The following is a 25,799-nucleotide window of genomic DNA, read 5'->3' as shown; positions in this document are numbered from 1 at the left end:
CATATCCTTTCAAAAGCACATTCTGGTCAGTTCGCGGTTTCTTTTTAATTCACCTTGTCTACCCAGCTTCACTTGCTCCTCTCCAGGTGTCATCAGATTAAATGTTTGCAGACTTCAACAGCTTTCTTCTGCTCCTTCACTCAGCTCTGGGCAAACTTTTTTCCCGGCCAAGAACTATTTGGATATTTCTAACATAATCCATGGGCTGTACAAAATTATCAACTTTAAAAATTAGCCTGCAGTAGATGTTTTGAATTTCAAGCCCTGCCTGCAGTTGCCTTGGCAGGGCCAGGCCCAGTGACTTCATGAGCCAGACTGTGCACACCTCAGGCCTTCTATGTACCTCTTCCCACCAGCTTCCTCCTTCCCAGTGCCGACGATCTCTGGAACCCTTAGGTTGTACACAAGACTGAACTAGAGAATGTATACGCAACCTGTAACACCTTGAACATAGACAGTGCCCTAACTCACTCTGACTTCTCCATCCTCCTGACAAAGTCTTTCAGGAGCACGTCATTACTATTAAGGTCACGCTGAAATAAACGAGACATTACCTTGCACATGAAAATAACCACAGCTTCTGACCAACTTGTCTAACTGAGGAGAAATAAACTACACACCAACATCTATCCCATCCAGTAGCTAAGGGTGTTTTTCTTACTGAACTTCTCTGTAAGATTCATGCTTATCTCTTCAACTCATTTGCTATATCTCCTTCTCCCATATACTCACAGGTTATTGAAGACAATGTTCTCCATTTTTAAAAAAGGAACCAGGAATTAAGGACCTCAGGAGATAGATGTGTATTGTAGCTGAATTTCTGACTAGTTGTTCATCTTAAGGCAAAGCATAACACTTTCTAACGCTGAATATCCTAACCTGCAAACTTATATTGAATTTAGCGGCTGGTGTCATAATGTAGCTGGTAAAGCCACCTGTGATGCCAGCATCCAAATATGGGCACCAGTTTGTGTGCTGGCTGTTCCACTTCCAATCCAGCTCCCAATATACCTGGAAAAAGCAGCTGAGGGTGGCCCGAGTGCCTGGGCCCCTGTCACCCATGTGGGAAACAGAGGAAACTCCTGGCTCCTGACTTCAGCCTAGCCCAGTCCTAGCAGTTGTGGCCATCTGGGGAATGAATCAGCAGGTGGGAAATCTCTCTCTCTGTCTCTCCCTCTCTCTCTGTAACTCTTTCAAATAATAACTAACTAAGTAAATCTTTTTAAAGAATTAGATTGAACTTTACTATGTACTGACTGTTCAAGTGCCCTAACATATATTGGAATCTTGTCTTTTTTTAATGAAGATAAGATGATAAATAAAAACACCCATTTTACATCATTGCATTTTTTATCTTTGGAGTACCACCTGCTGCAGACAGCGACACCCACCTGCTCTCTCCCTCTGTATTATCCGCCCAAATCAACAGATCTTGCTGACCCAACCAAGAACACAAGAGTAAGCAGTGTAGTTAATTAAACCAAGGACATGAGGAAAAATCTCTAATTATAGTTATCAGAGCAATTAAGCATTTTGATAAGATGAAGTTCTCATTATAATCACTTTGTTCTCAATTGCTAATGAATGGTAGATATTCTGTAAAACAAATCTAAGAGGGGTTCCTTCTGTTGCTGCTTCTATTATCATGCCTGGAGTTTCACTGGCACTATGAGACATGAATGAAGAAGACAACATCTTTGATCTTCTAACTATTATTGAAAAAAATAGTTCAAATTCAGTCGATTACATGCCAACACTTTCTGTCTGTGGAGGCATTTAGCGAGCTTTATAATGAAGTTGGGATTTCGATGGCATAAGGCACTGGTACTCTAAACAGCATTTCTATTGCTGTAGGATCTATTATACTATACCAGCTGCCAATAATGCCGTTCTTGCTTGTGCCCTTCCATCTCCCCCTGGCTTCTTATGGTCCTTTCTCCATCCAGACCTTTTAGAATCAGGAACTCCAAATTCCTTCTGATACGTTTCTAGCCACTATACAATGAAAAATAGTTTCCTGTACTGTGTACCATGCTTTTCAATATTAATTCATCTATTGGAATCTAACTTTCTACAGCACCCTATGGCTAGGTGCAGCCTCTACTATCACATGCATTACACTTACCCTGGCTTTTTTTGAATCTTGATGTTTTGTGGCTTGTTTTTTCGGTTTAATTCATTCCCATTCTTGAACCACTTGAACCTGAGAGAGGAGTACTCTGAACTGGTCTCACAGCGAAGCACCAGCTTGGAGCCTGCAGCTGACTCCTGGCTTTTCATCTCTTTCAGTCGGGGAGGCAAAGCTGAAAAAAAAGAAAAGATAAAGATAAACATTCTGATCACCAGGCAATCTTTCAAAGAGAAATGTAAAGACACCATTCCCAAAAGTTTTACTCATTGAGAGGAAAAAAATTAAAATGAGTGAGCCAAAATGGGTCTCAACTTGAATAAAAATTAAATGCCCAAATAAAATACACTCAGAAAAAAAATAGACGCTAGACTATAAAATTATTTCTAAAACAAATTCTAGGTAGGTAATTTTCCAAATTTACCTTCTCTGATTATATTAAGAGTCCTGAACATTGGTAATTTCAAAGGACTGAAAGCCTGTGCTATCCTTGGCCCTTATTTTTTATAGCACATTAACAGCCCAAATCACAACTTATCTCAGTTCTGTGAATAGACAAGGAAGCATCACACTACTTTTTAAACTGGAAAGTTTAGTTTTAGCGATAAGTAAAGGATTGACTTACAAAAGGTTACAAACTTCATGAAGACTTAGAGTTAGGGATCATTTTACTATTCTTTATCATCAGAGGTAGTCCAAAACTCATAAATCTTAACAATGGCTCTTGTTGTCTGGATAGAAATGGATGACAGCACTCTTCTGTTGAACCCACAGTTGTTACAACCATTCCAGATGACTGTCACCTTCATCAGTTTGTAAACTGATGAAAATACAGTACATTTACAGTATAGTATATTTATTAGCAAGCGTCCTATATTAGTGCTTGGGTTAGTCCCAGCTCTGTTCCAGACTCTGGCTTCATGCTAATGCATTTCCTAGGAGGCAGCAGGTGGTGGCTCAAGTGGTTGGGTCCCTGCTGCCTGCATGGGAGACCTGAACTGAGTCCCCTGCTCCCAGCTTCAGCCTGGCCCAACCTCGGCTATGGAGGCTTTGAGGGAGTAAATCAGGGGATGGGTGATCTCTGATGGCTATGTGTGTGTGTCTCTGTCTCTGTTACTCTGCCTTTCAAATAAAGCTTTTCAAATGATCAGTTTGATTGGATTAGCACATCTAAATATTCCTAACAGAGACTGGGAGTATCTAAATTTACATTTAGATACAAACAGCTATATATAACTTGTCCTTTAAGACTTCCTATGAGCCCCTGAAGGTAAGAAGAGATTGGTTGCTGGATAAGTGACTGGTTTCCTTCCACCAAAGGACACAGTGGAATGGAGCCGCCAAAGCCATGGTTATGAAGCTGAATCATATAGCTAATCATTTTAAGGCAAAATTGCTTAAAAGAACATCTATTCTTCTTATTTTAAGCAAGACTAAGTAAAATAATATCTTATCTACTGAAATATTTGTGGATAAAATGTCGTAATATCTGAGGTTTGCTTCAAAATAATACGGTGGTAGGGAATGGATTTGCACAAAGATAAAGTAAAAATAAGAAGTTGGTAATTGTGGAAGTGGGGAAACAGGTTCTTGCAGTGTTTGTTATACAACTCTGTAGTATTAATACTTTTTTTATAATCAAAAACTTGTTTTTTTTTTTTTAAAGACTTATCTATTTATTTGAAAGGCAGAGTTACAGAGAGCGAGGGAGAGACAGAGAGATCTTCTATCCACTGGTTCACTCCCCAAATGGCCACAAAAACAGGAGCTGGGCCAGTCTGAAGCCAAGAGCCAGCAGACTCTTCTGGGTCTCCCATATGAGTGTAGGGGTCCAAGCACTTGGGCCATGCTCTGCTACCTTCCCAGGTTCATTAACAGGGTGTTGGATCAGAAGTGGAGCTGCCAGGACTTCAACCAGTACCCATATAGGATGCTGGCATCCCAGACGGCACCCTTACCAGCTACACCACAGTGCCAGCTCTACTTACCCCCCCCCAAAAAAAAATGAGGGGCTGACATTGTGGCATTGTGGCACAGCAAGTTAAGTGGCACTGGCATCCAATATCAGAGCACCAGTTTGAGTCCCGGCTGCTCCACTTCCAATCCAGCTTCTTGTTAATGAGTCTGAGAAGATGGTAGAAGATGGCCCAAATATTTGGGCCCCTGCCACCCACATGGGAGACCAGGATGGAGCTGCTAGCTCCTGGCTCTGCCCTGGCCCAGCTTTGGTTGTTGTGGCCATTTGAGAAGTGAACCAGTGGATGGAAGGCCTCTCTCTCTGTGTTGCTCCTTCTCTCTCTGTCACTCTACCCTTCAAATCAATAAATCGGTCCTCTTTTTCGCAACTCTTTCTAAAAAAAGCAATGATGAATGGGTTTTCCTCTGCACACACAATTTCACTTAATCATCAACATCACAGAACATGAAATCTCAGCAAGTGTTTCCACTGACTCATAGAAAAGCCAACTGCAAAGTCCACTTCTGCCCCAGCTCAGGAATGAACAGGAAATCCCAGAAAACAAACCCAGGCAAGAGACTGAACCTCACTGATTTGGTGCATAATTACTCCCTGGGTGAGAGAACCAAGACTCCAAGGACAACAATCAGAGCACCTTGGACGTGCACAGGAAACGGACTACCTTTCCTACCCAGGGTCTGTCTTTGACTACAACTCCATCATTACCCATAAATCCGAAACATGTCAGGAACGTGCATATGAGGCTTCCAATAAATTATAGCAGAAACCCTGTGAAGGCTCCAATTTCTTGGCAGTACGTCTACAATTACATTTCCTCCTTTTATTTATTTAGGGACTGCAGATGAGGTGAAGAAGTCTGCACTGAATGTGGTAGACACACTGGCAAGTTAGGAAACTTATTTCAGCTGTTCCTAGCTTTTGATACCTGATGATTTTGTCTGGTCCTTTTTTTTTTTTCTTTCTTTCTTGACAGCTTGAAAATAAGATTCACTTGCTGAACAGCTTTCAAGAATGTTTTTTTTAAGATGTGGTACATGGATCTCTGTTTTGGAGGTTTTTAAAAATAGAATTCTCGTCTATCTAGTATAGTACGTTTATAATTTTATTAACTCCTTAAGGTGATTTTTAATTTTGTGAATCTGGTGAAGAGTTTTCAAAGAAACATATTTGCTACAGTAAGTAGACCAAAGAAGCCAGCTTACAAATATTAAGAAAAATAACTTGCTTCATTATTTTTTAAGATTTATGTATTTATTTATTTGAAAGAGTTACACAGAGAGAGCGAGAGCGAGAGAGGGAGAAAGAGAGAGGTCTTCCATCTGCTGGTTCACTCCCCCAACTGGCCTCAATGGCCGGAGCTATGCCAATCAAGAACCAGGAGCCAGGAGCTTCTTCCGGGTCTCCCACCCAGGTGCAGGGGCCCAAGGACTTAGGCCATCTTCTACTGCTTTTCCAGGCCATAGCAGAGAGCTGGGTTGGAAGTGGAGCAGCTGGGACTTGAACTGGTGCCCATATGGGATGCAGGCACTGCAAGCAGTGGCTTTACCCGCTCACCACAGCACCGGCCCTCCATTATTATTATTATTTTTTTTTTTTTTTTGACAGGCAGAGTGGACAGTGAGAGAGAGAGACAGAGAGAAAGGTCCTCCTTTTCTGTTGGTTCACCCCCCAAATGGTCATTACGGCCGGCGCATTGCGCCAATCCATAGCCAGGAGCCAGGTGCTTCTCCTGGTCTCCCAGGCCGGTGCAGGGCTCAAGCACTTGGGCCATCCTCCACTGCCTTCCCAGGCCACAGCAGAGAGCTGGACTGGAAGAGGAGAAACCGGGACAGAATCCGGTGCTCCGACCAGGACTAGAACCCGGTATGTCAGCACCGCAGGTAGAGGATTAGCCTATTGAGCCACGGCGCCGGCCTACCCTCCATTATTTTATGTGTAGATGTAGACTAAAAGAACCAGTTTGATTTTTTTTCTCTACTGGATTTTACATATAACTTGGGACACAACCAAAACTCAAGGATTATTCCTTTGCCTCTCAGCCCAATGCCTCAAACTCTTAGTAAGCATCACACACCCTCACCCACCACTCCATACATTCACTTAACAGCAAAGTCTGAAGAAAATCAACTAAACTTTGTTTTTCTTTCCTTTGATAAACATTTTATCATGAAATGAGTTTGTATCTCTTTATCCCCTCTCTGTCATTCTTTGCTTTCCTCTCTCTCCCTCCCATTCTCTCACTTCTTCCTGTTTTCTCTTCATTTATCTGTCATTTTTTTATTACAAATCTTGATTTCAAATATGAAGAAACAATCAAACTCAAATTGAGTGATATTCTAACAAAAAATGATCCAGGCTTTAAAAATGTCAATGACATGAATGACCAAAAAATAAAAAAGACTATCAGACTGATGTGAATTATAGGAGATTTAAGAGACACGATAAATAAATGTAATATATGGCTATTGATTGGATGCGTCTATGGAGAAAAATTGCTACACAGAACATTATTGGGACTACCGGTAAAATATAAATAAAGCTATTACATCAAAATTAAACTTCTCAATTGTAGTCATTGCACTTTGGTTATACAGAACAATCTCCTTGGGGTCAACATTGTGGCGTAGCAGGTGAAGGTGCCACCTGCAATGCATCCCATACAGGCACCAGTTTGTGTCTCAGCTACTCTACTTCTGACCCAGCTCCCTATTTATGGCGAGAGAAAAGCAGCAGAAGATGGCCCAGTTTGGGCTCCTGCACCCATGTCGAAGTCCGAGGTGAAGCTCCTGCTCCTGGCTTTGGCCTGGCCCTGCCCTGGCTGTTGCAGCCATCTGGAAGTGAACCAGCAAATAGATGATCTCTCTGTCTCTCCTTCTCTCATTGTAACTCTGACTTTAAATAAATAAATAAATCTTTAGCAATAATTTAAAAATCTTGTTCTCAGGAGACATCTTCTGAGGTATTCAGGTGTGAAATATGATGTTTCCAACTAAGATGATTTAGCCAATAGGAAATAAATGCCTAAAATCCCACACAAACCCTCACACACAGAAAGGGCACTTCGGTTTCTCTTTGTTTTCCCACCTTCCTCATCTGGTTTTTCTGGCTTTAAATGAAAGAACCAAGGTTTTATTAAGTACTTTCTTTATTGTTTCGGAGGAAGAGGGTGTCTGGGAGGGAGAGACAGAGAGAGAGCTCTCATCCAGTGGTTCACTCTACACATGGCCACAAAACGACCTCCTGAGCCATTAATGCTGCCTTCCAGAGCTTAGCATCCACCCCAAAGCTGAGGCTCAACCCCGGGAATCTAATGCTGCATGTGGCCATCTTAACCACAAGACTCTATGTCTGTCCAGCATTAAGTTCTTTGAAAGTCTTGATTAAGTTTGCAGTCAAATTTTTGCGAGTATTTGAGGTTGAATTTACAAATGCAATTAACAAGATGTTTAAGTTCTGTGAGTGGTATTGTACTGAAATCTTCATGTGTTTTAGGGCTGGCACTGTGGCGTAGAGGGTAAAGCTGCCGCCTGCAGTGCCAGCATCCCATACGGGCGCTGGTTCAAGTCCTGGCTGTTATGGTCTGGGAAAGCAGAAGAAGATGGCCCAAGTTCTTGGGCCCTGCACCCACGTGGGAGACCTGGAAGAAGCTCCTGGTTTTGGATTGATGCAGTTCTGGCCGTTGCAGCAAACTGGGGAGTGAACCAGCAGATAGAAGACCTCTCTCTCTTCTCTGCCTCTCCTTCTCTTCTGTGTGTAACTTTGACATTCAAATAAATAAATAAATCTTTAAAAAAATCTTCATATGCTTCAACTTCACACCTATGACTCTGGGGGTCCAAAACCATTAGGTCCTTTGGTGAGAGGAAACCAACCACCCATTGGGAGCAGGTCAACATTTATTCTTTCCTTTGCTTCTTCTGCAAAGATCCCAAAGGACACATCCCTTGCCTTAAGAGATGATCTTCAACAGAATGATGCAGAGATCTTCAGACAAAAGGTTCTTCACTAACATACATGTTCCTTAAGCTGATTCTGATGTATGAGCATTTATCAATGTTTGGGGTTCAGGTCAATCTCCACTGACTAGCTCCAAATCCATCCAAAGTAGAAAAATTCCCAGCTACTCAACCGTGCATCCCCAGAAGTTCACTTGTAACAATGCCCCTGCTGCCTCCTTCAGGGGTAACACCTGTGATAGGAGACTCTCCAACTCTTTGAAGACCGTAACTCAAAATGCTCCCTAGCACAAATCGAAACGCAAATCTGTGCACCATCAGCAGAAATACCCTACAAAGTCCTCATTCACTTGACTGGGAGTTCAAAGTTAAGTATCCAGGCACATTGGCAACAAGGCAAATCTTCGTCTCCTTGAATAGGCACACTACTAGACAGTCATAGATTCTTCATTAATAGGTAAATGAATATTTGAGCCTGTGTAGACTGTATAATTTTTCTCTTCTATTCATGAGATGATTTTCAAAAAAGCAAATTTCCTTTTGTCATAAGTTATAAAATACCTATGTTAATGGAAACATTTTAAACATATACATGTTTCTCAGACTTACATGAAATAACTTCAATTATTTCATTTAAAAAAAAAAAAGCTAGCCCACCAAGTACTTTTTTAAAAAAAATCTATTTGATTGGCCAGTGCCGCGGCTCACTAGGCTAATTTCGCCTGCAGCACCGGTACCCCGGGTTCTAGTCCTGGTCGGGGCCGGATTCTGTCCTGGTTGCTCCTCTTCCAGTCCAGCTCTCTGCTGTGGTCCGAGAAGGCAGTAGAGGATGGCCCAGGTCCTTGGGCCCTGCACCTGCATGGGAGACCAGGAGGAAGCACCTGGCTCCTGGCTTCGGACCGCCATAGTAGCCATTTGGGGGGTGAACCAACGGAAGGAAGACCTTTCTCTCTGTCTCTCTCTCTTTCTCTCTCACTAACTCTGCCTGTCACAAAAAAAAAAAAAATCTATTTGAGAGGCAGAAAGAGAGAGGGACACACTCACATAGACAGACAGACGGACAAACTGAGCTCCCATGCACTGGTTCAATCCTCAAATACCACAACAGCTATGACTAGGCTGGGCCAAAGCTGGGAGCTGGAATTCAAGCCAGGTCTCCCACCCAGGTGCCAGGTACCCAGCCACTTGAGTCATCACTGCTGCCTCCCAGGGTATGTATCAGCAAGAAGCTGGAGTCAGGGGCAGAAACCAGGATCAAACTCAGGCACTCTGATGTGGGGCTGTGAAGCAAACCCTACCTCTCTCCAAGTACTTTTTAGTATCCAAGACCCAGAAGACGCTCCTGGATCCTGGCTCCTGGCTTCGGATAGGCACAGGGACAATGTTTTTCTTTTCTCTCTTCTTACTATTTGTTGAATTCTTTACTTAGTGGAGTAAGGTTAAGCTTATGATTATGAAATAAAATGAAAGTATGTCCTTATAAAAATTAAAAGAAAGAATAAGAAAGGAAGAAAGAGTGAGGGAGGGTGCATGGGCTGGAGGGAGGCTAGGGTGGGAAGGAACACTATGTTTTTAAAGTTGTGTATATAAAATACATGAAGTGTATTCACCTTATATAAATAAAAATTTTAAAAAATTGTTTTTACTTGCTCTTACCTAAGAGCAAATGGTCCCCCCCCACCACCACCACCACCAAGGGAAAGGGTTTATTGGGGAAAACCGACAGACCGCAGGGAAGGGGCAAAAAGGGAAAAAGAGGGAGGAGACTGTAAGAGAGAGATCAAGAGAGAATAATCAAGAGACAGAGAGAGAGAGAGACGGGGAGAGAGAGAGCACGCCACGTGTTCAGGAACAAGTCCTCTTAAAACTTTGCGGGGGCGGGGCAGGAAAGTAGGAGCAGACAATCCCATTAGGACAGGGGTGGAGCTGACATGGGTGGCTGGGCCATGTGGTCACCTGGCTGAGCAAATGGTCTGTTAATCGAAAATGGGTTGAAGGCAAACTCAAAGCTCAGTGAACGCCTCAAGAGCAGGAGGTGTTCTGAGAATTACAGGAACAATTTAATTGTATTTGGTCTACCACAGTTCATAATTTTGCTTTCAGTGTGATCTTAGAAAGGCATGGGTTCCACACCCTGGAACAATTTAATAATAGAGCAAGTTTTAAGTAGTCTCTGTCTAAATCTACCTCAAACTCACTTGACTTGGGATAAACATATCCACACCCTTAGAAAGGCATCAACAGAGACAGTCAAGTGCAAAAATAAACAGCCTTTTCAATAGGAACTCAAACACCCTCAGAGCAATGCCACACACTTTATAGGTGCTTCTTTTTAATACTTCTTTTTATGGGCTCTAAGTGTTTTTAAAGCATGTTAAGAGATCACAAATATACTCTTCTGACTAACAATGTAATTAGGTGTCCTGGGTATACTGACAAAGCTTGCCTTTGCACTTCTTGTCATATTTGATATGTCATGCCATTGACGTGTAGACATAAAACGTGGTGGAAATCCAAAAACACTTATTTTACATTCTGACCACACAAAAAACTTAGGATAATGTGTTCATCCTCTCCAGGAACCTAATGAGTGAATAAATATTTGTGATAAAGATGAAATAAATTTGCAAAAACAAGAACCATTCATCGAAGCGACCCTCTTGTTTAATCATGCACTGTGCACTTGTTTAAATATATATATTGTATTGTACAGTACTGCTGGGAACAAGAAACAAATTTTAGCATGAGCCTGCTGCAGGGATATGCTGATAGAATATGACACCAGATAAGCTGTTATTTCTCTTCTCTGAAGAATCTGTGCAAAGTTAGCCCCTATTGTTACTCTCCATTCTGTCTGAAGAGCCTCAACACACTGAACACATTAAACAAGAAACCTGTGAAATATTATCAAATAACGGAGTTTTCAGTTGCAATCCCAGAGACATCTTCCCTGCTGGAAACCTTTACAATTCTGCTGTTGCCCATTTGCTGGTCTCACAGGGAAAGTTTGTAACCACTAATTACATACCTTAACAAAAACCACAGGAATAGATAACCAGTTCTCTGTTCAGGATGCCCCTTTTAAAAAATAGTCCTATTTTAAGTTACTGAGAAAAGATTCCAAAACTCCTTCAGCGCTCACATCCCTCCCTCACTGCACTATCTCCCGGAGAAGATACGGTCACACATAGAGGAGAGCAAGTGTCTGCTCTGCCATCTGCTCTGCTCTGCTGCCCTCACTATAAAAAGGAAAAATACAGATTAAGATGTGTACATGCAGCTGTGCAAAGGCAGTGCGTGCAGTCTACCGGCAACAGTATTTCAGAAGGCACCTAGGTTTTAATCGCCTGCTACTGGTGCAGTGGGTGGTGCTGAGTCACATAAAGATTCGCCCAACAAGGTGACTGCCACAAGGTAATGCCACACATGGTGACACTGTGCACACATTGCCCCATGCACCAGCTGGATCACACGTCAGACTGTACCTGCATGGAGGTAACTAGGGATCCCCGTGGGCTGAAAGGGGGCAATGTGTCCCTGCATATTCAGGAAAGCTATTTTGAAAATGGTCACTATGAAAGCAAGTCTTTTGTTAAGAAATAGTCTAGGGCCAGTGCTGTGGCTTAGAGGGTAAAGTCTCCACCTGCAGTACCAGCATCCCATATGGGCACCAGTTCAAGTCCTGGCTGCTCCACTTCCTATCCCACTCTCTGCTATGGCCTGGGAAAGCAGTAGAAGGTGGCCCAAGTCCTTGGGCCCCTGCACCCACAGGGGAGACCTGGAAGAAACTCCTGGTTCCTGGCTTCAGATCAGCATGGCTCCAGCAGCTGCGGCCAACTGGGGAGTGACCAGTGGATCAAAGATCTCTCTCTCTTCTCTGCCTCTCCTTCTCTCTCTGTGTAACCCTGACATTCAAATAAATACATAACCTTAAAAAAAAAAAAAAAGGAAATAGTCTCAAGCCCACTCTATATATCACTGGCAATAAACTAAACCTAACAAGCGAGGGTAGGCATTTGGCCAAATGGGACCATAGCACTTGGGATGCCCACATCCCCTTATGAGAGTATTTGAGGTTAAGTTCCAGCTCCACTCTTGATTCCAGCTTCCTGCTAATGCACACTCTGGGAGGAGCAGTGATAGTTCCAGAAGGCGGGTTCTTGCCAGCCATGTGGGAGACCCCAATTGAGTTCCTAGCTCCCAGCTTCAGCTGCAGCCCAAGCTGGGCTGTTCAGTAGGCATTTGGGAGTAAACCAATGGATGAAGAATTCTTTGTTTCTATCTGTCTCTATCTCTAGGCCTCTCAAATAAATAGAATAAGTGAATAAGAATTACAAAAAATAAAGTAAAAAACACCTAGCTAGTAACCACACCTGGAAATATGCTACAAAGTGGGGTTAGGCTAGCTGGACTCTGAAAACCCATTTAAGCAGCTCCATGACCAACTCATTATACAATGCAGAATCTGTATGTGTGCTACTGAGTATTCTTCACACCTGCCATTATATACCAATAATAATAATAAAAATTGGTGGTAACATTTCAGCATTTAATATCCAAATTCACGACAGTGGTATCTCCACAGCCAAAGCTGGCTTCTTACTAATGCTGACTTTGATTTCCCAGAAACATTCACTGGCCTCCTTTCGTGGGGCTTCTTCACACAGGGATGTGCCCAGAGTTTCATGGCTCAGTTAACCACCCAAGCTGATGATTCTTTTTGCGTCTTGATTTGAGTGCAGGAACCATCATCAGCCCAGTCAACAATTACGCTGATTCTAAGGCCATGAAAGAAATGACATATCCTAGTCTACATGTAAGTGTCATACCCAAAGAGGCTGCAGTTACAAAGCATGTGGACAAGAAGCCCAGGGAAGGAGTGCATCACTACCGAATCAAATGAGTTAAGGGCAGTTAACAGGAGGTGGCTACAGCCCCCTTTTAGAGGCCTGGGTTGCACTTCTGTTGTTGTACATGTATCCATTTTGATGGGCACTGGATGCAAGCACCCAAACTTGTAAACTTGTTAGATAAAAGACATGGAGGTCTATGATCTCAGGGGCCTAGTACAAAGTAGGATGTCAAGTGCCTGCTGGAAAAATAAGAATGAGCAAGGTTTGGGAAGGCACTAAGAAAGTAAGGACCCAGGGACGAAAACTGTTCCAGAGGCCAAACCCATCTTTATCATTCAGGATCAAGGAATGCTAATATTACCTTTTGTTTGCATGCAACTCACTGATCTGGGGCTTTTACAGCACTGTGCCATATGACACTTAGAAAAATGAAATTTAAATTTAACTACAAAACTATAGTCTAAGTAGTTTTTTTTATTGACATTATTCAGTCACCAACTGTCAGAGTACTGCCTTCCTGGCCTGTGCCTCAGCTAAGCCCCTAGTCATGCACCTTCCTGCCACACCAGTTTCAGCTTGTCTCAGGGTCTGGCCATAGCAGGAGGCCCGTGCACCTTCCTTCATGACTCCCCCCCGACACACACACCAAAGCTGCTCTTCTCCATTGAGGACCCCAGTCTTCAGGCTTTTAGTTTGTGTCCTAAATTGTCTGACATTGTCACCACTCCCTGCAAATCACCATTTGTGTGGCATTCTCTTTCGTCTGCTAGTTCTCCTATCTATGTGTTTCATGTAAGGTGAGTAATTATCATTTCCATTGATGGTAGAAGGGGCGGGCCTATACCGGAACTTGCTTAATGCCCCAAGCCTAACACGCTCGCAGAGCCAGGATTCACACTCAGGATTGTGCTCTATGCCTCTGAACAGATTCAGGCGGAAGAGGCCAGAGACGGCAAACCTGGGAAAGATCACTCTACTGCGCTCACCGCAGTAATTTTTTATTCTTACAATGAACTCTATAAAGCAGTTCATCTTTCTCTACATGACGGTGAGCGAGTTACAAGACTGTAAAATTCTACAAGAGAAGCTGAACGCAGATTTATTAGATAAGAGAATTGTCTACCCTGAAAATGGATGTTATGTTGGTTGAAATTAGCAATCTTCATCTATACACTCCCGTGGTTGTTTGCCCAGTGTTTCACAATTGGGGACTAAAGACAGAATTAAAAATGATAGTAACAGAGTTCTCAAATCCCATGCGATGAAGTAAAAGTAAGGCCCTACCAGCAATTTGAACACTAAACCCTGTTAGAATAACAACAGCTAAAGCTTCTTGAATCCCAGTGCCAGACCCTGAGTTGAAAACTTGTGCTCTTCTCCTTTTTCAAGTTTTATAGCAACTCCAGGTGATAGGTGTGAAGGTCCCTCTTCCCAGTTCACAGAGGAAGAAACAGAATCAGAGAGGTAAAGGAACCTGCTGAAAGCCACACAGCTGGTACATTTTGGAGCCATTATCTGAACCTAAGAAATAGGACTCTAGAACTCTTGCGCTAACAATGACGTCACAAACTGACTTCTTTGCCATTCATTGCTATTCATTGTGTTTTTAGAGCTTAAATCTGTGGCAGATTTAATTTACTGACTTATTAAGAATGACCCTATTTTCCTAACAAAACCTGGGACACACCACATGATGTATTATTTCTGCATGTATTCCAAGTGCAAAGACTGGGAGAGAAAGTAGAAATACAAAACTGCCAGACTTTTGGGGCTATTCTGATAATTTATGAAGAAATAAAACACATCAGAACACTGGAAACTGGTGTTATACCAGAAACAAAAAGATTCCTTTGAACAGTGTGGTGTTCTGTCTGTCAAATGCCAGATCCCACAAGGGTGAACAGGGCTGCATCTCACGCCGGTGCTCACTGAAATGTGATAACCCCCACGAGAGGACAGGGCAACAAAGCGTCTTCACAGATGAACATCCTTCTTTCGAGGTGTGAAGGCAACACACCGTGACAATGACTGCTGGAGGAAGCCACTGCACCACTGGCAGCAGCTGGAAGGGAGTCCTGTCTAATTACCGCTGTCACCACAGCTGCCCCCAGTCAGCAGAACATCTCACTCACAGGGATGAAGATGTCCCACAAGCTCCTCTCGAGGCCATCAGCTCACAAGGCAGAAAATGGATCTGGTACAATGTTACCTAACTGATGTGTTACAATTTCACTTGGCACAAGTTTATAAATTCCGTCCCTTTCCATTGTCAAATGCAGGGTGTTTTCTTTTTTATTTGTTATATATTCCTGAAATATGCACTTCCAAAATGTCAATTAAACAGAAACTGAAATGCACGTTGCTACTGAAAATTTGATGTATTTTTATTTATTTTCTTAGTGCAATGTTTTACTTTCTGTTCTGATGTGTTTACTGCTTAAGTGAGTACATTAGCATGACTTTGATGTGTTAATATTTCTTTATAACCATTTCTTTGTTCAAATTGAACCATATTTAATTAACTGCTGTCACTAAAATGCTCATTTTATTTGCAGAAGGGGTGTAGTAGCAGGTTCTAATCTGGACAAATTCCCAGGTAAGAGGAGTGAACACTTGATTACAAGTAGTTTTAAACAATGACAATGATGTGGAAACTTTAAAACAATGCATATAAATTAACCAAGTACCCCAATGAGCTATGATCTAAAATATTGTTCAAGAGGCTATTTAAAACTTATTCCTTTTATGAAAAAGAAAAATTTCAGCAGAGCTGATTATGAAATAAAGGTGCCCTTACAGGACCTGTAAAACCTGCTTCTTCGTTATTTACACAAGTCTACTTTCCTTGCAATTGCGACTTTCTGACTTTTCCTTTTTGTCCACAGATAACTTACTCCAGTGAATGACACTGAAACATACATGCTGCCATAAAATAAAGCTGCTTTATTCACTAAGAACTATCACATCAAACCCATTAAGTCCCAAGTTTTCAATTCTGCAAATATTCCAATGATACTTATTTCAAAGTTACCGTAAGTGGTACATTTATTGCTCAATTTCAGTCTTTATTGGTGTCCTGAATAAAGGACAATGGACACAACAGGTTGAATTCCTCTCTGATTACCATAGCTTTGAGTGCTCAATGGTGCAGCCCTTCTTTCATTTTGACTTTATGAGCTCTTTAAAGCCTGTGTAACCTTTATATTATGAGGCAGGTCCAGGGACAACCTAACCTCGGAGCCCTTGGCCCCATGTCAAAGACCAGGGAAGGCAAGTTTCTCGTCTTAGGGTTAACAGGGACATGAATTTGTTGAAGAGGCAGAAAGCGACCAGAGAGAAATTAAACAGTCTGTTGGGTAGTCTGGAAATCCATGCTACATTATCTATCATCTAAAACCGTCTAATTTTGTAGCCAATAGCACACAACTCTATGGCTGCTATGCTTTCCCATTCAGCCCTCAGAAGTCAAATTGTGTGATCTGAATCTATGTAGTTTGGGTTCAGACTATACACAGAGGGAAATCACAACAAGAAAGAGATAGAGTTCAGTTTCCCTTATTCTCCATAAAAAAATAAATTCATTCAAGCATCTTTTGAAAGTGAAAGTAAACTACCTTCTGAAGCCTCCCCCTCCAGATGGACAGCAAATTTCCTCTGCACCCAGATTTGCATACCCCAAAGAAGTCAAATTGAAGTTTACTTAGCATGTCAAGGTCTGCTTTCGCCTCCTCCCCAGGGATACTGGCAGGCAAGAGAAATTCCTTTTGCTTTGTTTGTTTTTATTTAGAAAGAAGGCTAATTAGATGCTTTGTGAATAGTTTACAGTCTGTGAATTTAAATTACTGAGTTCTCTGTATAACATCTGCCTTAAGCCTTCCTTGGTCTCAACTCACACTAAGAATGGAGGATCAGGAAGCTGGTGCTTGGGTTTGTGGGACTAATCAGTCACAAAATTACTCAGAGCTTCAATAATCTTGTGCATAAAAAGAGGGAGGCTAGCACCTGCTATACCTGTTTCAGTGCAGCCGAGAAAATCTAGTGAAGAGGTACTGAATGCATTTTGCATAGTTTTAAAAATTAGATATTCATGATAACTTAGCTGCCATTATCTATAAATGATCAAAAAGTGTGAAAATATTATTTAAATTCATATGGTACAAAATTACATAATAACACCTGAAAAACTGCATCTAGCTCAGGCCCTCTCTCAGAAGGAAAGAAACAAGCAGCTGGGAACTATCAAAGGGTCACTAAAGTGCTCAAAGGGAGGGGCAGCCAGTATAAAGCAAGAGACTAAACATTATAGAATCCTAAAGACTGATAAAAGGAAAGGAAAGCCACGGGCCTCTCAACTCATGAAATCCTACCAAACGCATTCTTGTTGAAGCACACAATAATTCGTGGAAAATCCTTGAAGTAGGAAGCAAATAGTTTTAGAAGCAGCAAGGAAGTGAAGTTTTGCACAATAAGAAATACAATTTGGAATGTGCTGTTCTGGAAGGCCATGAAAGAAACAAGCCCGGCAGCAGTATTTAGGAGAAAAACATGGGCTTAGCAACCAGGCAGGCCCATTTCTAACTCCAATTTTCCTTACCTACCCCTCTCTGTTTCACCTACTTGAGCCTCATCTTCCTCATCTGCAAGGTGGGTTCACCTTACACAGGGCAGAGTAAGAAAATCAAAGTACCGCCAAGAGGAGGCCAAGAAGCGAACAGTAAGCGATACCCTTAATAATAGCTTCCACCCCCTCTACCGCCTTGTAATAGCAGATTCATAAGGAATTAATTAAATCCATGGATAGAATGGATCATCCTTTAGCTTCCTTTACAGAGTGCATGTTAGATGGTTTAAAGCTGCCTTCAGAAAATGAAGCTCTATCAAGGACATATTGTAGGTTCACCCACGGAGCATTTCATACACTACCACCATTTAGCCTACTGTATACAAAGCACTTCCAGGCATTGTCTCATTCCAGCACTAACAGGTGTACTCAAGAAGGTGCAATCCCAGGAAGTTCTGCAGGTTAGCTGATAGTACTATACCACTGTTAATGTCTTTGATTTGGTCAGCATTGTGCTGCAGGGAGTAAAGCCCTACCTGCCACACCAACATCCTATATCGAAGCTCTGGTTTGAATCCTGGCCACTCTGCTTTCAGTTAGCTCCCTGCTAATGTGCCTGGGAAAGGAGTAGTTTTAAGATGGTCCAAGTAGTTAGACCCCTACCACCCACATAGAAGACCCAGATGGAGTTCCTGGCTCCTGGCTTTGGCCTGGCTCAGTCCTAGATATTGGTGATATTTGGGGAGCAAACAGTAGATGGAAGATCTTTCTCTCTGTCCCTCCCTCTATCAAACTCTGCCTTTCAAATAAATAAAAAAGTCTTTTAAAAATTTCTTAGTTGTGATCACTAGAAAGGGTATGTGGATCTTCTGTCCCATCTTTGCAAGCCTTCTCCCTTCTATAAGTCTAAAATTATTTCCCCCAAAACTCAAAATGACAGCCCAATTATGTACCTTTTGAACAGTAAGTGTCCCTCTCCTGCACTCCTATAAAACCATTACTATTCATTTAATACAATCCATTTTTAAAATCTCTGTGTTTGTTTTACCCAGGAGACAGAAGGCTCCTGAAAGTCAGAAGCTTTTGTGTTTTAATGCATCTTTTACCCTAGTTAACTAGCACAGTGCTCAGTGGCTGTTGAATAGAAGAATAAATAAATGAATAAACAAAGTCACTCTAGGAATCAAATACTACACATGAAATGATCCACTGGTTTCTCTCTAATGTGAAGGGTTCATGTAAAAACACACTGAATAACTTTTTATCACAGCTATTACTATCTTTGTTAGTCATATGATATTAAGCCATTATACAAAGAGGTTGTGAAGAAATGTGCAAAACTATAATGGAGGGGCCAGTGCTGTGGTGCAGCGGGTTAATGCTCTGGCCTGAAGCACCAGCATCCTGGCTGCTCCTCTTCCGATCCAGTTCTCTGCTATGGCCTGGGAAAGCAGAAGATGGCCCAAGTCCTTGGGCCCCTGCACCCGCGTGGGAGACCCAGAAGAAGCTCCTGCCTTCAGATCAGCACTGCTGCGGCCGTTGTGGCCAATTGGGGAGTGAACCATAGGAAGGAAGATCTCTCTCTCTGTCTCTCCTCTCTCTGTGTAACTCTGACTTTCAAATAAATAAATAAATCTTTAAAAAAAACTACAATGGATTTCAAATTTTGTGTCAAAATAGACTAACCTTTTAATTCCAGTTTTCCATTAACTTTTTGAAGTACCTTCACACGGTCACATAGCCAAATACATTAGATTATTCTGTACTGACCTGTATGAACTTCTTCTGACATCCAGCCAGCTCCCCTATCCTGGGTCATTCATACATGTACCTGGCATCATTCTCTCAGATACTTCTTAATTTCCATTCATTTTCAACAAATGTTATTGTGCACCTACTATGTGGCTACCACTGTGCTAAGCAGTAGGTGTACAGATATGAATAAGACAAACAAGATCCCTGTTCTTGTAGAGTAGAAGGAGAATGTATTAACCCACTAGACTATAATATGACTTGTGAAATAAATCTTTCACCTCTTTAAGCGCATTAAAGATTGTTTAGGTAGATGTATGTCTTCCATTTAAGCAATACAACTTTCTTTTCTACTTAAATTGAGGCTTTGAGAATTGATCACTAAGTCTATATACAGTCAATTAATACTAACCAGCTGAACACTAACTACTCAATTATGTCATTTTGAAAGCTTTTATTAAAACAGTTATTCATTACTTGGGATTTCTTTGCATTAATTACATTCTCAATACTGCATTGCACTACATCACAATTTTAGCACTTTAGGGTTAAGTATAAATAGGGAAGTATACTGGTGAAAAGCCGAGTTCAAGTCTTACTCTGCCATATACTAGTTGTTTGACCTTAGGCAAATTATTAAATTTCTCTAAGTCTTTGATTCTTAAGATGTAGAATGTAACAGAACCTACCGCACTGGGCATTAAATGTATTAAATAAGATACTGCAATTAAAGCACTTAGTAGTCAGTGTGTGTCACATTACAAGTGCTCAACAAATGTTAATAGTGATTTTTATTGCACTATCATTTAAGTCTTTGATGAATTTTAGCAATTTATATAAATTTTCTTTTTAACCAACTGCCCACTTAAAACTGAGGCCAGAGGTGGTTGTTCTGGTGCAGCAAGTTAGTCCCAGGAACTCTGCTTCCCAGTGAGCCTCCTGCTAATGCACACCCAGGGAGGCAGCAGATGTGGTTCAAGTACTTGGGCTACTGCCACCCACATGGGAGATATAGATGGAGTTCCTGGATCCTGGCTGTTGCAGCCATCTGGGGAGTGAACCAGCAGATGGATGATCTCTCTCTCTCTCTGTTCACCTTCTTCCCTCCATCTCTCTCTCTCTCTCTGTGGCTCTGTCTTTGAGATAAACAAACATTTAAAAACAAACAAACAAACACCCCTTAGACCAACAAGAAGTCATTCATTCCAGGGGAAGGCAATTTACCCGCTGGAAAAGATGCCTCTCTCCTAATCTCCAGAACACCTGAGTGCGTTACGTTACAAAGAGGACTTTATGGATGGGATTATGGTCACAGACCTTGAGATGAGGAGACCATGCAGGATTATTCAAGTGCACCCAACCTCATCATGTGGATGCTTCAAGGCAGATCCCCTTTCCTTGGTATAAAGGACAGAGTCAGAGATACGGAGTTGCTGGCTTTGAAGTTAGAGGAGGGGGCCTGAGCCAAGGAACTCAGGCAGCCTCCAGAAGTTGAAAACGGCCAGAAAATGGATTTTCTCCTAGAGCCTGCTGATGCTTTGCCAACGTTCAATTTTATCTCAGTGAGACTTATCGCAGAATTCTTATGTGGGCCAGCACTGTGGCACAGCAGGTGAAGCCACTGCCTGTAGTGGACACAAATTGGTGCCTGTTTGTGTCCTGGCTGCTCCACTTCCGATCCAGCTCCCTGCTCAAGACCTGAGGAAAGAAGCAGAAGACTGCCCAGTCTTTGGGCCCGGATGAAGCTCCTAGCTTCAGGCTTCAGCCTGGTCCAGCCCTGGCTGTTGAAGCCAACTGGGGAGTGATCCAGCAGATGGAAGATCTCTCCCTCTCTCTGTAACTCTGCTTTTCAAATAAATTAATTTAAGAAAAAAAAATGCTAATGCAAAGAACTACAAACTAAAAAATATTGTGTTGGGGTTAGCATTGTGGCATGGTGAGTGACACCACCATTTGAGATGTTCGCATCTTATATGACAATGCCTGGGATCAAATCCTACCTCTGCTTCCATTTCAGCTTCCTGCTGATGCACATCCAAGGGTTCAGCAGGTGATGGATCAAGACTAGGATGCCTGCCATGCACATGGGAGACCCAGATGGAGTTCCTGGCTCCTGGTTTTGGCCTGACCTGCCCCTGGCCAGCCCTGGCTATTGTGGGCAACTGGGGAGTAAACCAGCAAATGGGAGATCTCTTTCTATCTCAGTCTCTCTCTATATATATCACTCTGCTATCAAATAAAAATAAATTTGAAAAATTGAGTTGATATAAGCCTCTAAATTTGTGGCAATCTGTTACAGGAGAAACAGAAAATGAATACAATTCCTAAAGAAAACAATTGTGTAGATTTTCTAATATTAGCAATTGCAGAACTCTTATCTCATGACATAACATATAGGGCCTTAGTCTATAAAATTAGATAATCCAGGTGAGGTAGAAACACTAGCTGTACACACATCACTTCACCTTCATATCATCCTAGCAGGACCAGGAAAGAGTCCCACAGCCCCGAAGGATCATAGCTCCTGAGGCACACAGCTAGAAGCTACAAGGAGGTCAGGTCGGGAAGTGAAGTTCCCCCCAGAGACTGACCGCAGTCAGTGGAGGTTCAGCTACTCTCTCGCTGGCCTCAGTTTCTTGATCAGAAAATGAACAGATGGGATCCTCACTCAGTGCTACGAAGTTCCAAAGTGAGTCCCCAAGAACTGTTGGTTTTGTCCGATGTTTTAGGGAGTCAGGAAGAATCACTGACCTAATTTTTATATTTATACATGATTTATGAATACTAGCATCCCAATGGCAGCGAAAACAGAAGAAAGTACTTTGACATTTTTTTTTTCAAGGCTTCCAGAAGGTTTTTGTTTCAAGAACCCAAGCTTAAATATTAATAGGAATATGCTTAAATTTGACAGAAAAGGCAATAAATCATTTTTTCAAATTTTCATTTACTTTAAAATCTATTTATTTATTTATGTATATTTGAAAGGCAGAGAGACACAAAGAAAGAGATAAATAGAGAGAGATTTTCCATGTGCTGGTTCACTCCCCAAATGCCCCCAACAGCTGCAAATGGGCCAGGCTGAAGTCAGGAGCAGACTATTCAATCCGAGTCTCCCACATGAATAGCAGAGATCCAAGCACTTGAGCTATCACCCGCTACCTCCCAGGGTACACATTAGCAGAAAAGTGACTCAGAAGTGGAGCTGGTTCTCCAACCCAAGCACTCCAACATGGCATGTGGGGATCCCAAGCATCACCTTCTTGTTTTTGCTTTGTTTTTAAGATTTATTATTTGAAAGCCAGAGTAACACAGAAAGAGGGTGAGGCAGATAGAATAAAATCGTCCATCTGCTGGTTCACTCTCCAAATGGCTACAACAGTCAGGGCTGAGCCAGGCTAAAGCCAGGAGCCTGGAACTCCAGCCAGGTCTCCCATGTGGGTGGTAGGGGCCCAAGCACTTGGGCCATAATCCACTGCTTTACCAGGCACATTAGCAGGGAGCTGGATGGGCAGCACAGCAGCCAGGAATCAAGGGGGTGCTCTGATATAGGATTCTGGCGACATAAGCAACAGCTTAACCCACTGCCACACCATCAGTCATCCCGCCCAGCACCAAGCAGCACCTTACTTGCTACCAAACACCCACCCCAAATAGTTTTCCTAGTGAATTTACTACATAAATAGTAGTATAGCTCTTACATTTTGAAAACTATCATCATTTATATATATATAATATATATATTACATTATTTGATAAACAAATTCAAACAAAATCTTCAGAAGAATTCTTTGTAGATTAACATTTGGTTTACTTCTGGTTGATTCCTAATGCAGCCCTGACTAATTTTTGTGTACATTCTATTTCCAAAGAATACAGATATTATTTCTTGCATAACTTTGGTATATTTTAAATAACGTAACACAAGGGAGAACCGTGGAACAGGACCTAAAGTGTCTAGCACATCTGTTGAACAATTATTGGTTATGGGGAAAATCATTAAATATAAATATAAATTAAAGGTTAGAGAAATATGATACTTAATAACCTAGCCTGGACCAAACAGACAGGTCATAAAGGCCATTTTCGGGCCAGAGCTGTGGCATGGTGGGTTAAGCCAACGCCTGCGGCACCGGCATCCCACATGGGTGCCCATCTGAGTCCTGGCTGCTCGCCCCCTGCTAGTGTGCTGGGAAAGCAGCAGAGGATGGCCCAGGTACATGGGCCCCTGCACCCACGTGGGAGGCCCAGAGGAAGATCCTGGCTCCTAGCTTTGGTCTGGTCTAGCCCTGGCCATTGCGGCCATCTGGGGAGTGAACCAGCAGATGGAAGACCTCTTTCTATCTCTCTCTGTCTCTCTGTAACTGACTTTCAAATAAATAAATTTTTTTTAAAAAAAAAAAGGAAAAAAATAATAAAAGAAGGCCATTTCCGAACAGCTGCAGTTGTCTGCAGTGCTATGAGCCTCTCTGATTTACCCATCAGAAAGCAGCTATGAGAACTCCAGCTCTAAGAATTCTACTATCACCATGACACAAACAAAACATAAAGCAAAATGCCTCGGGAGGTTCTGTGGCATACGCAGAAGTAATCAGTAAGTGCCAGGTATAGGAATGAAACCTGCACATCGATTATCTGAAGCAAGCTTCTTTCGACTGAAGAACTAGCCTCAGTAATACATGAAGATCGTATGAAAAACCAGTAGTCCCGTGGACATGCTTTCCTTCCTGAAGCGGATTCACCGGCTTCGAGGGCCACTGCACCTTCCGTTGCATTAAACTACCCAGAGAAGCTGATGGTGCAGATGATGAGGCTGCACAGCTTTGTGAAAATGGCTACAACGCTGGCATACACCAGTTTCATAAAAAGGAAGAAGTGGATCTCTGCTAGAAGAAAATACCCTCCAGGACCAAGGTCTGCAGAAAAAGCAAGCCTCGAAGTTTAAGGGGACCAAGATTCAAGAAATTTGTTGAGAGCAGTAGTGCTAGGCCCTGTTACTGTGCTTCAGTTTGTAGTTGGATCATTATTCTTCTTGCTGGTGCTACACTTAACAGTTCCTATATGCTGAGTTCTCTTCACCTAGCCCTACTTATTTTTAGTGTGTGATTTTGCAAAATGAGTTTTTTGTTTTTACTCAAAAAACGCAAACATGACGTTCACAGCAGACATGACTGTAGTAGGACAGGGATCTGTCACTTGCAGATCCCACCCTCCCCCAGGCCAGACTGGGTTCTCAGAGCTTTTGCTCATGTCTAAGTCACTTGGGCAAGTTTACCCAAATGAAGAAAATATCCATGGACACCACCCTGCGAGCCTGATTCAGTAGTTTTGGAGAAAAGCCTAAGAATGAACTCTTCCAAAATGCATCGCAGGTACAGGTGGTCTGGCACTACTTTTCAAAAATATTATCCTGTACTAGATAGGGGGCAGCCCTCTCCATTCATTACACAACACTCACAGAAGCGATGCCCACCCCTTCAAGTCTTTCCAGGAAAGAGGAGGTTTTCTTGAATGTCATAAAATGTACTGTCCCTGGCAAATTAAAGAGAAATAAAAGCTAATTTCCTTTCCCAAGAAATCCAGACTCTTACAGAAACTGACAAATATAAATTATGATTATCATAAGCAGTACTGCAGTTGCTGGCATCTGCATAGTAACCTACAAGGCTCAAACTCTTAATCCCTCATATCCAAAAGTATAGTTATGTAGAAGTCAGTATTGAGTTTAAAACATTCTCTTTTTTTTGCGGGGCAAGCTTTATGGCACATCTGGTTAAACTGCTACTTCAGATGCCCGCATTCCATAAAGGACTGCCTGGATTTGAGTCCCAGCTCCTCTTCTCACTCAGCTTCTTGGTAATGTTCACGTGGGAGCCAGCAGAGGATAGGTTACCAGCTTGGGCCCCTGCCACCCACTTGGGGAGACCCAGACAGAGTTCCTAGCCATTTGGCCTGACCCAGCCCTGGCTCTTGTGGGCAGCTGGGGAGTTTATCAACAGATGAAAGCCTCTCTCTTTCTTTATCCCTTTCTCTGTCACTCTGCTTTTGAAATAAATAATGCAAATGAACTTGAGAATTTTTTTGAGAGAAAATGAGGGGGAAAAAGGATCAAATATTCCAAAAAGTTTCTCCTGCATTGAACCCCTGTATCCATCTCCACATGTTAGGAAAGGTGGACTATTCTCCAGGTAAGAATAAACAACAATTTCATAATATTTATACAGCTGATTTTAAAGCACATGGTATTATTTGAAAACGCTAACAGAGTAGCCTGTAAGTGTTCTTACCTCACACAAAAATGACAAGTATGTGGTAATACGCATGCTAATTAGGGTGACTTAGTTGTTTCACAAAGTATGCCTATTTTAAACCTCATGTCGTACACCATAAATATGCACAATTTTATTTGCTAATAAAAAAATAAATTTTAAAAAAGTATATTATATTAATCAGAAACACAGTAATTTTGAGGGAGTTCATATGAGGTTGCTTAAAAATACTTTTTTCTATTCTTTAAAGTTACATAACAGGAAGAACCAACTACTCTGAATTTGTGCTTTCTATAAGGTTAATA

The 25,799-nt window shown here is 42.0% G+C and overlaps 1 protein-coding gene across 13 annotated transcripts in view; it reads right to left on the bottom strand.

Annotated features, from left to right (window-relative positions):
• Window positions 1-25,799, bottom strand: part of NRG1 (neuregulin 1) — a 1,206,738-nt gene that overhangs the window by 189,899 nt on the left and 991,040 nt on the right. For all 13 annotated transcript variants that reach the window (XM_089327341.1, XM_089327336.1, XM_089327340.1 and 10 more), the window contains exon 2: window positions 2,126-2,303. In XM_089327341.1, coding sequence (XP_089183467.1) covers window positions 2,126-2,303 — 178 coding nt within the window. The remainder of the gene's footprint in view (window positions 1-2,125; window positions 2,304-25,799) is intronic.

This window comes from Oryctolagus cuniculus, chromosome 2, assembly GCF_051225735.1.
Source record: "Oryctolagus cuniculus isolate XC-2025 breed Fujian yellow rabbit chromosome 2, ASM5122573v1, whole genome shotgun sequence".
NCBI classification, from domain to species: Eukaryota; Metazoa; Chordata; class Mammalia; order Lagomorpha; family Leporidae; genus Oryctolagus; species Oryctolagus cuniculus.
This window is presented reverse-complemented; position numbering and strand designations above follow the sequence as displayed.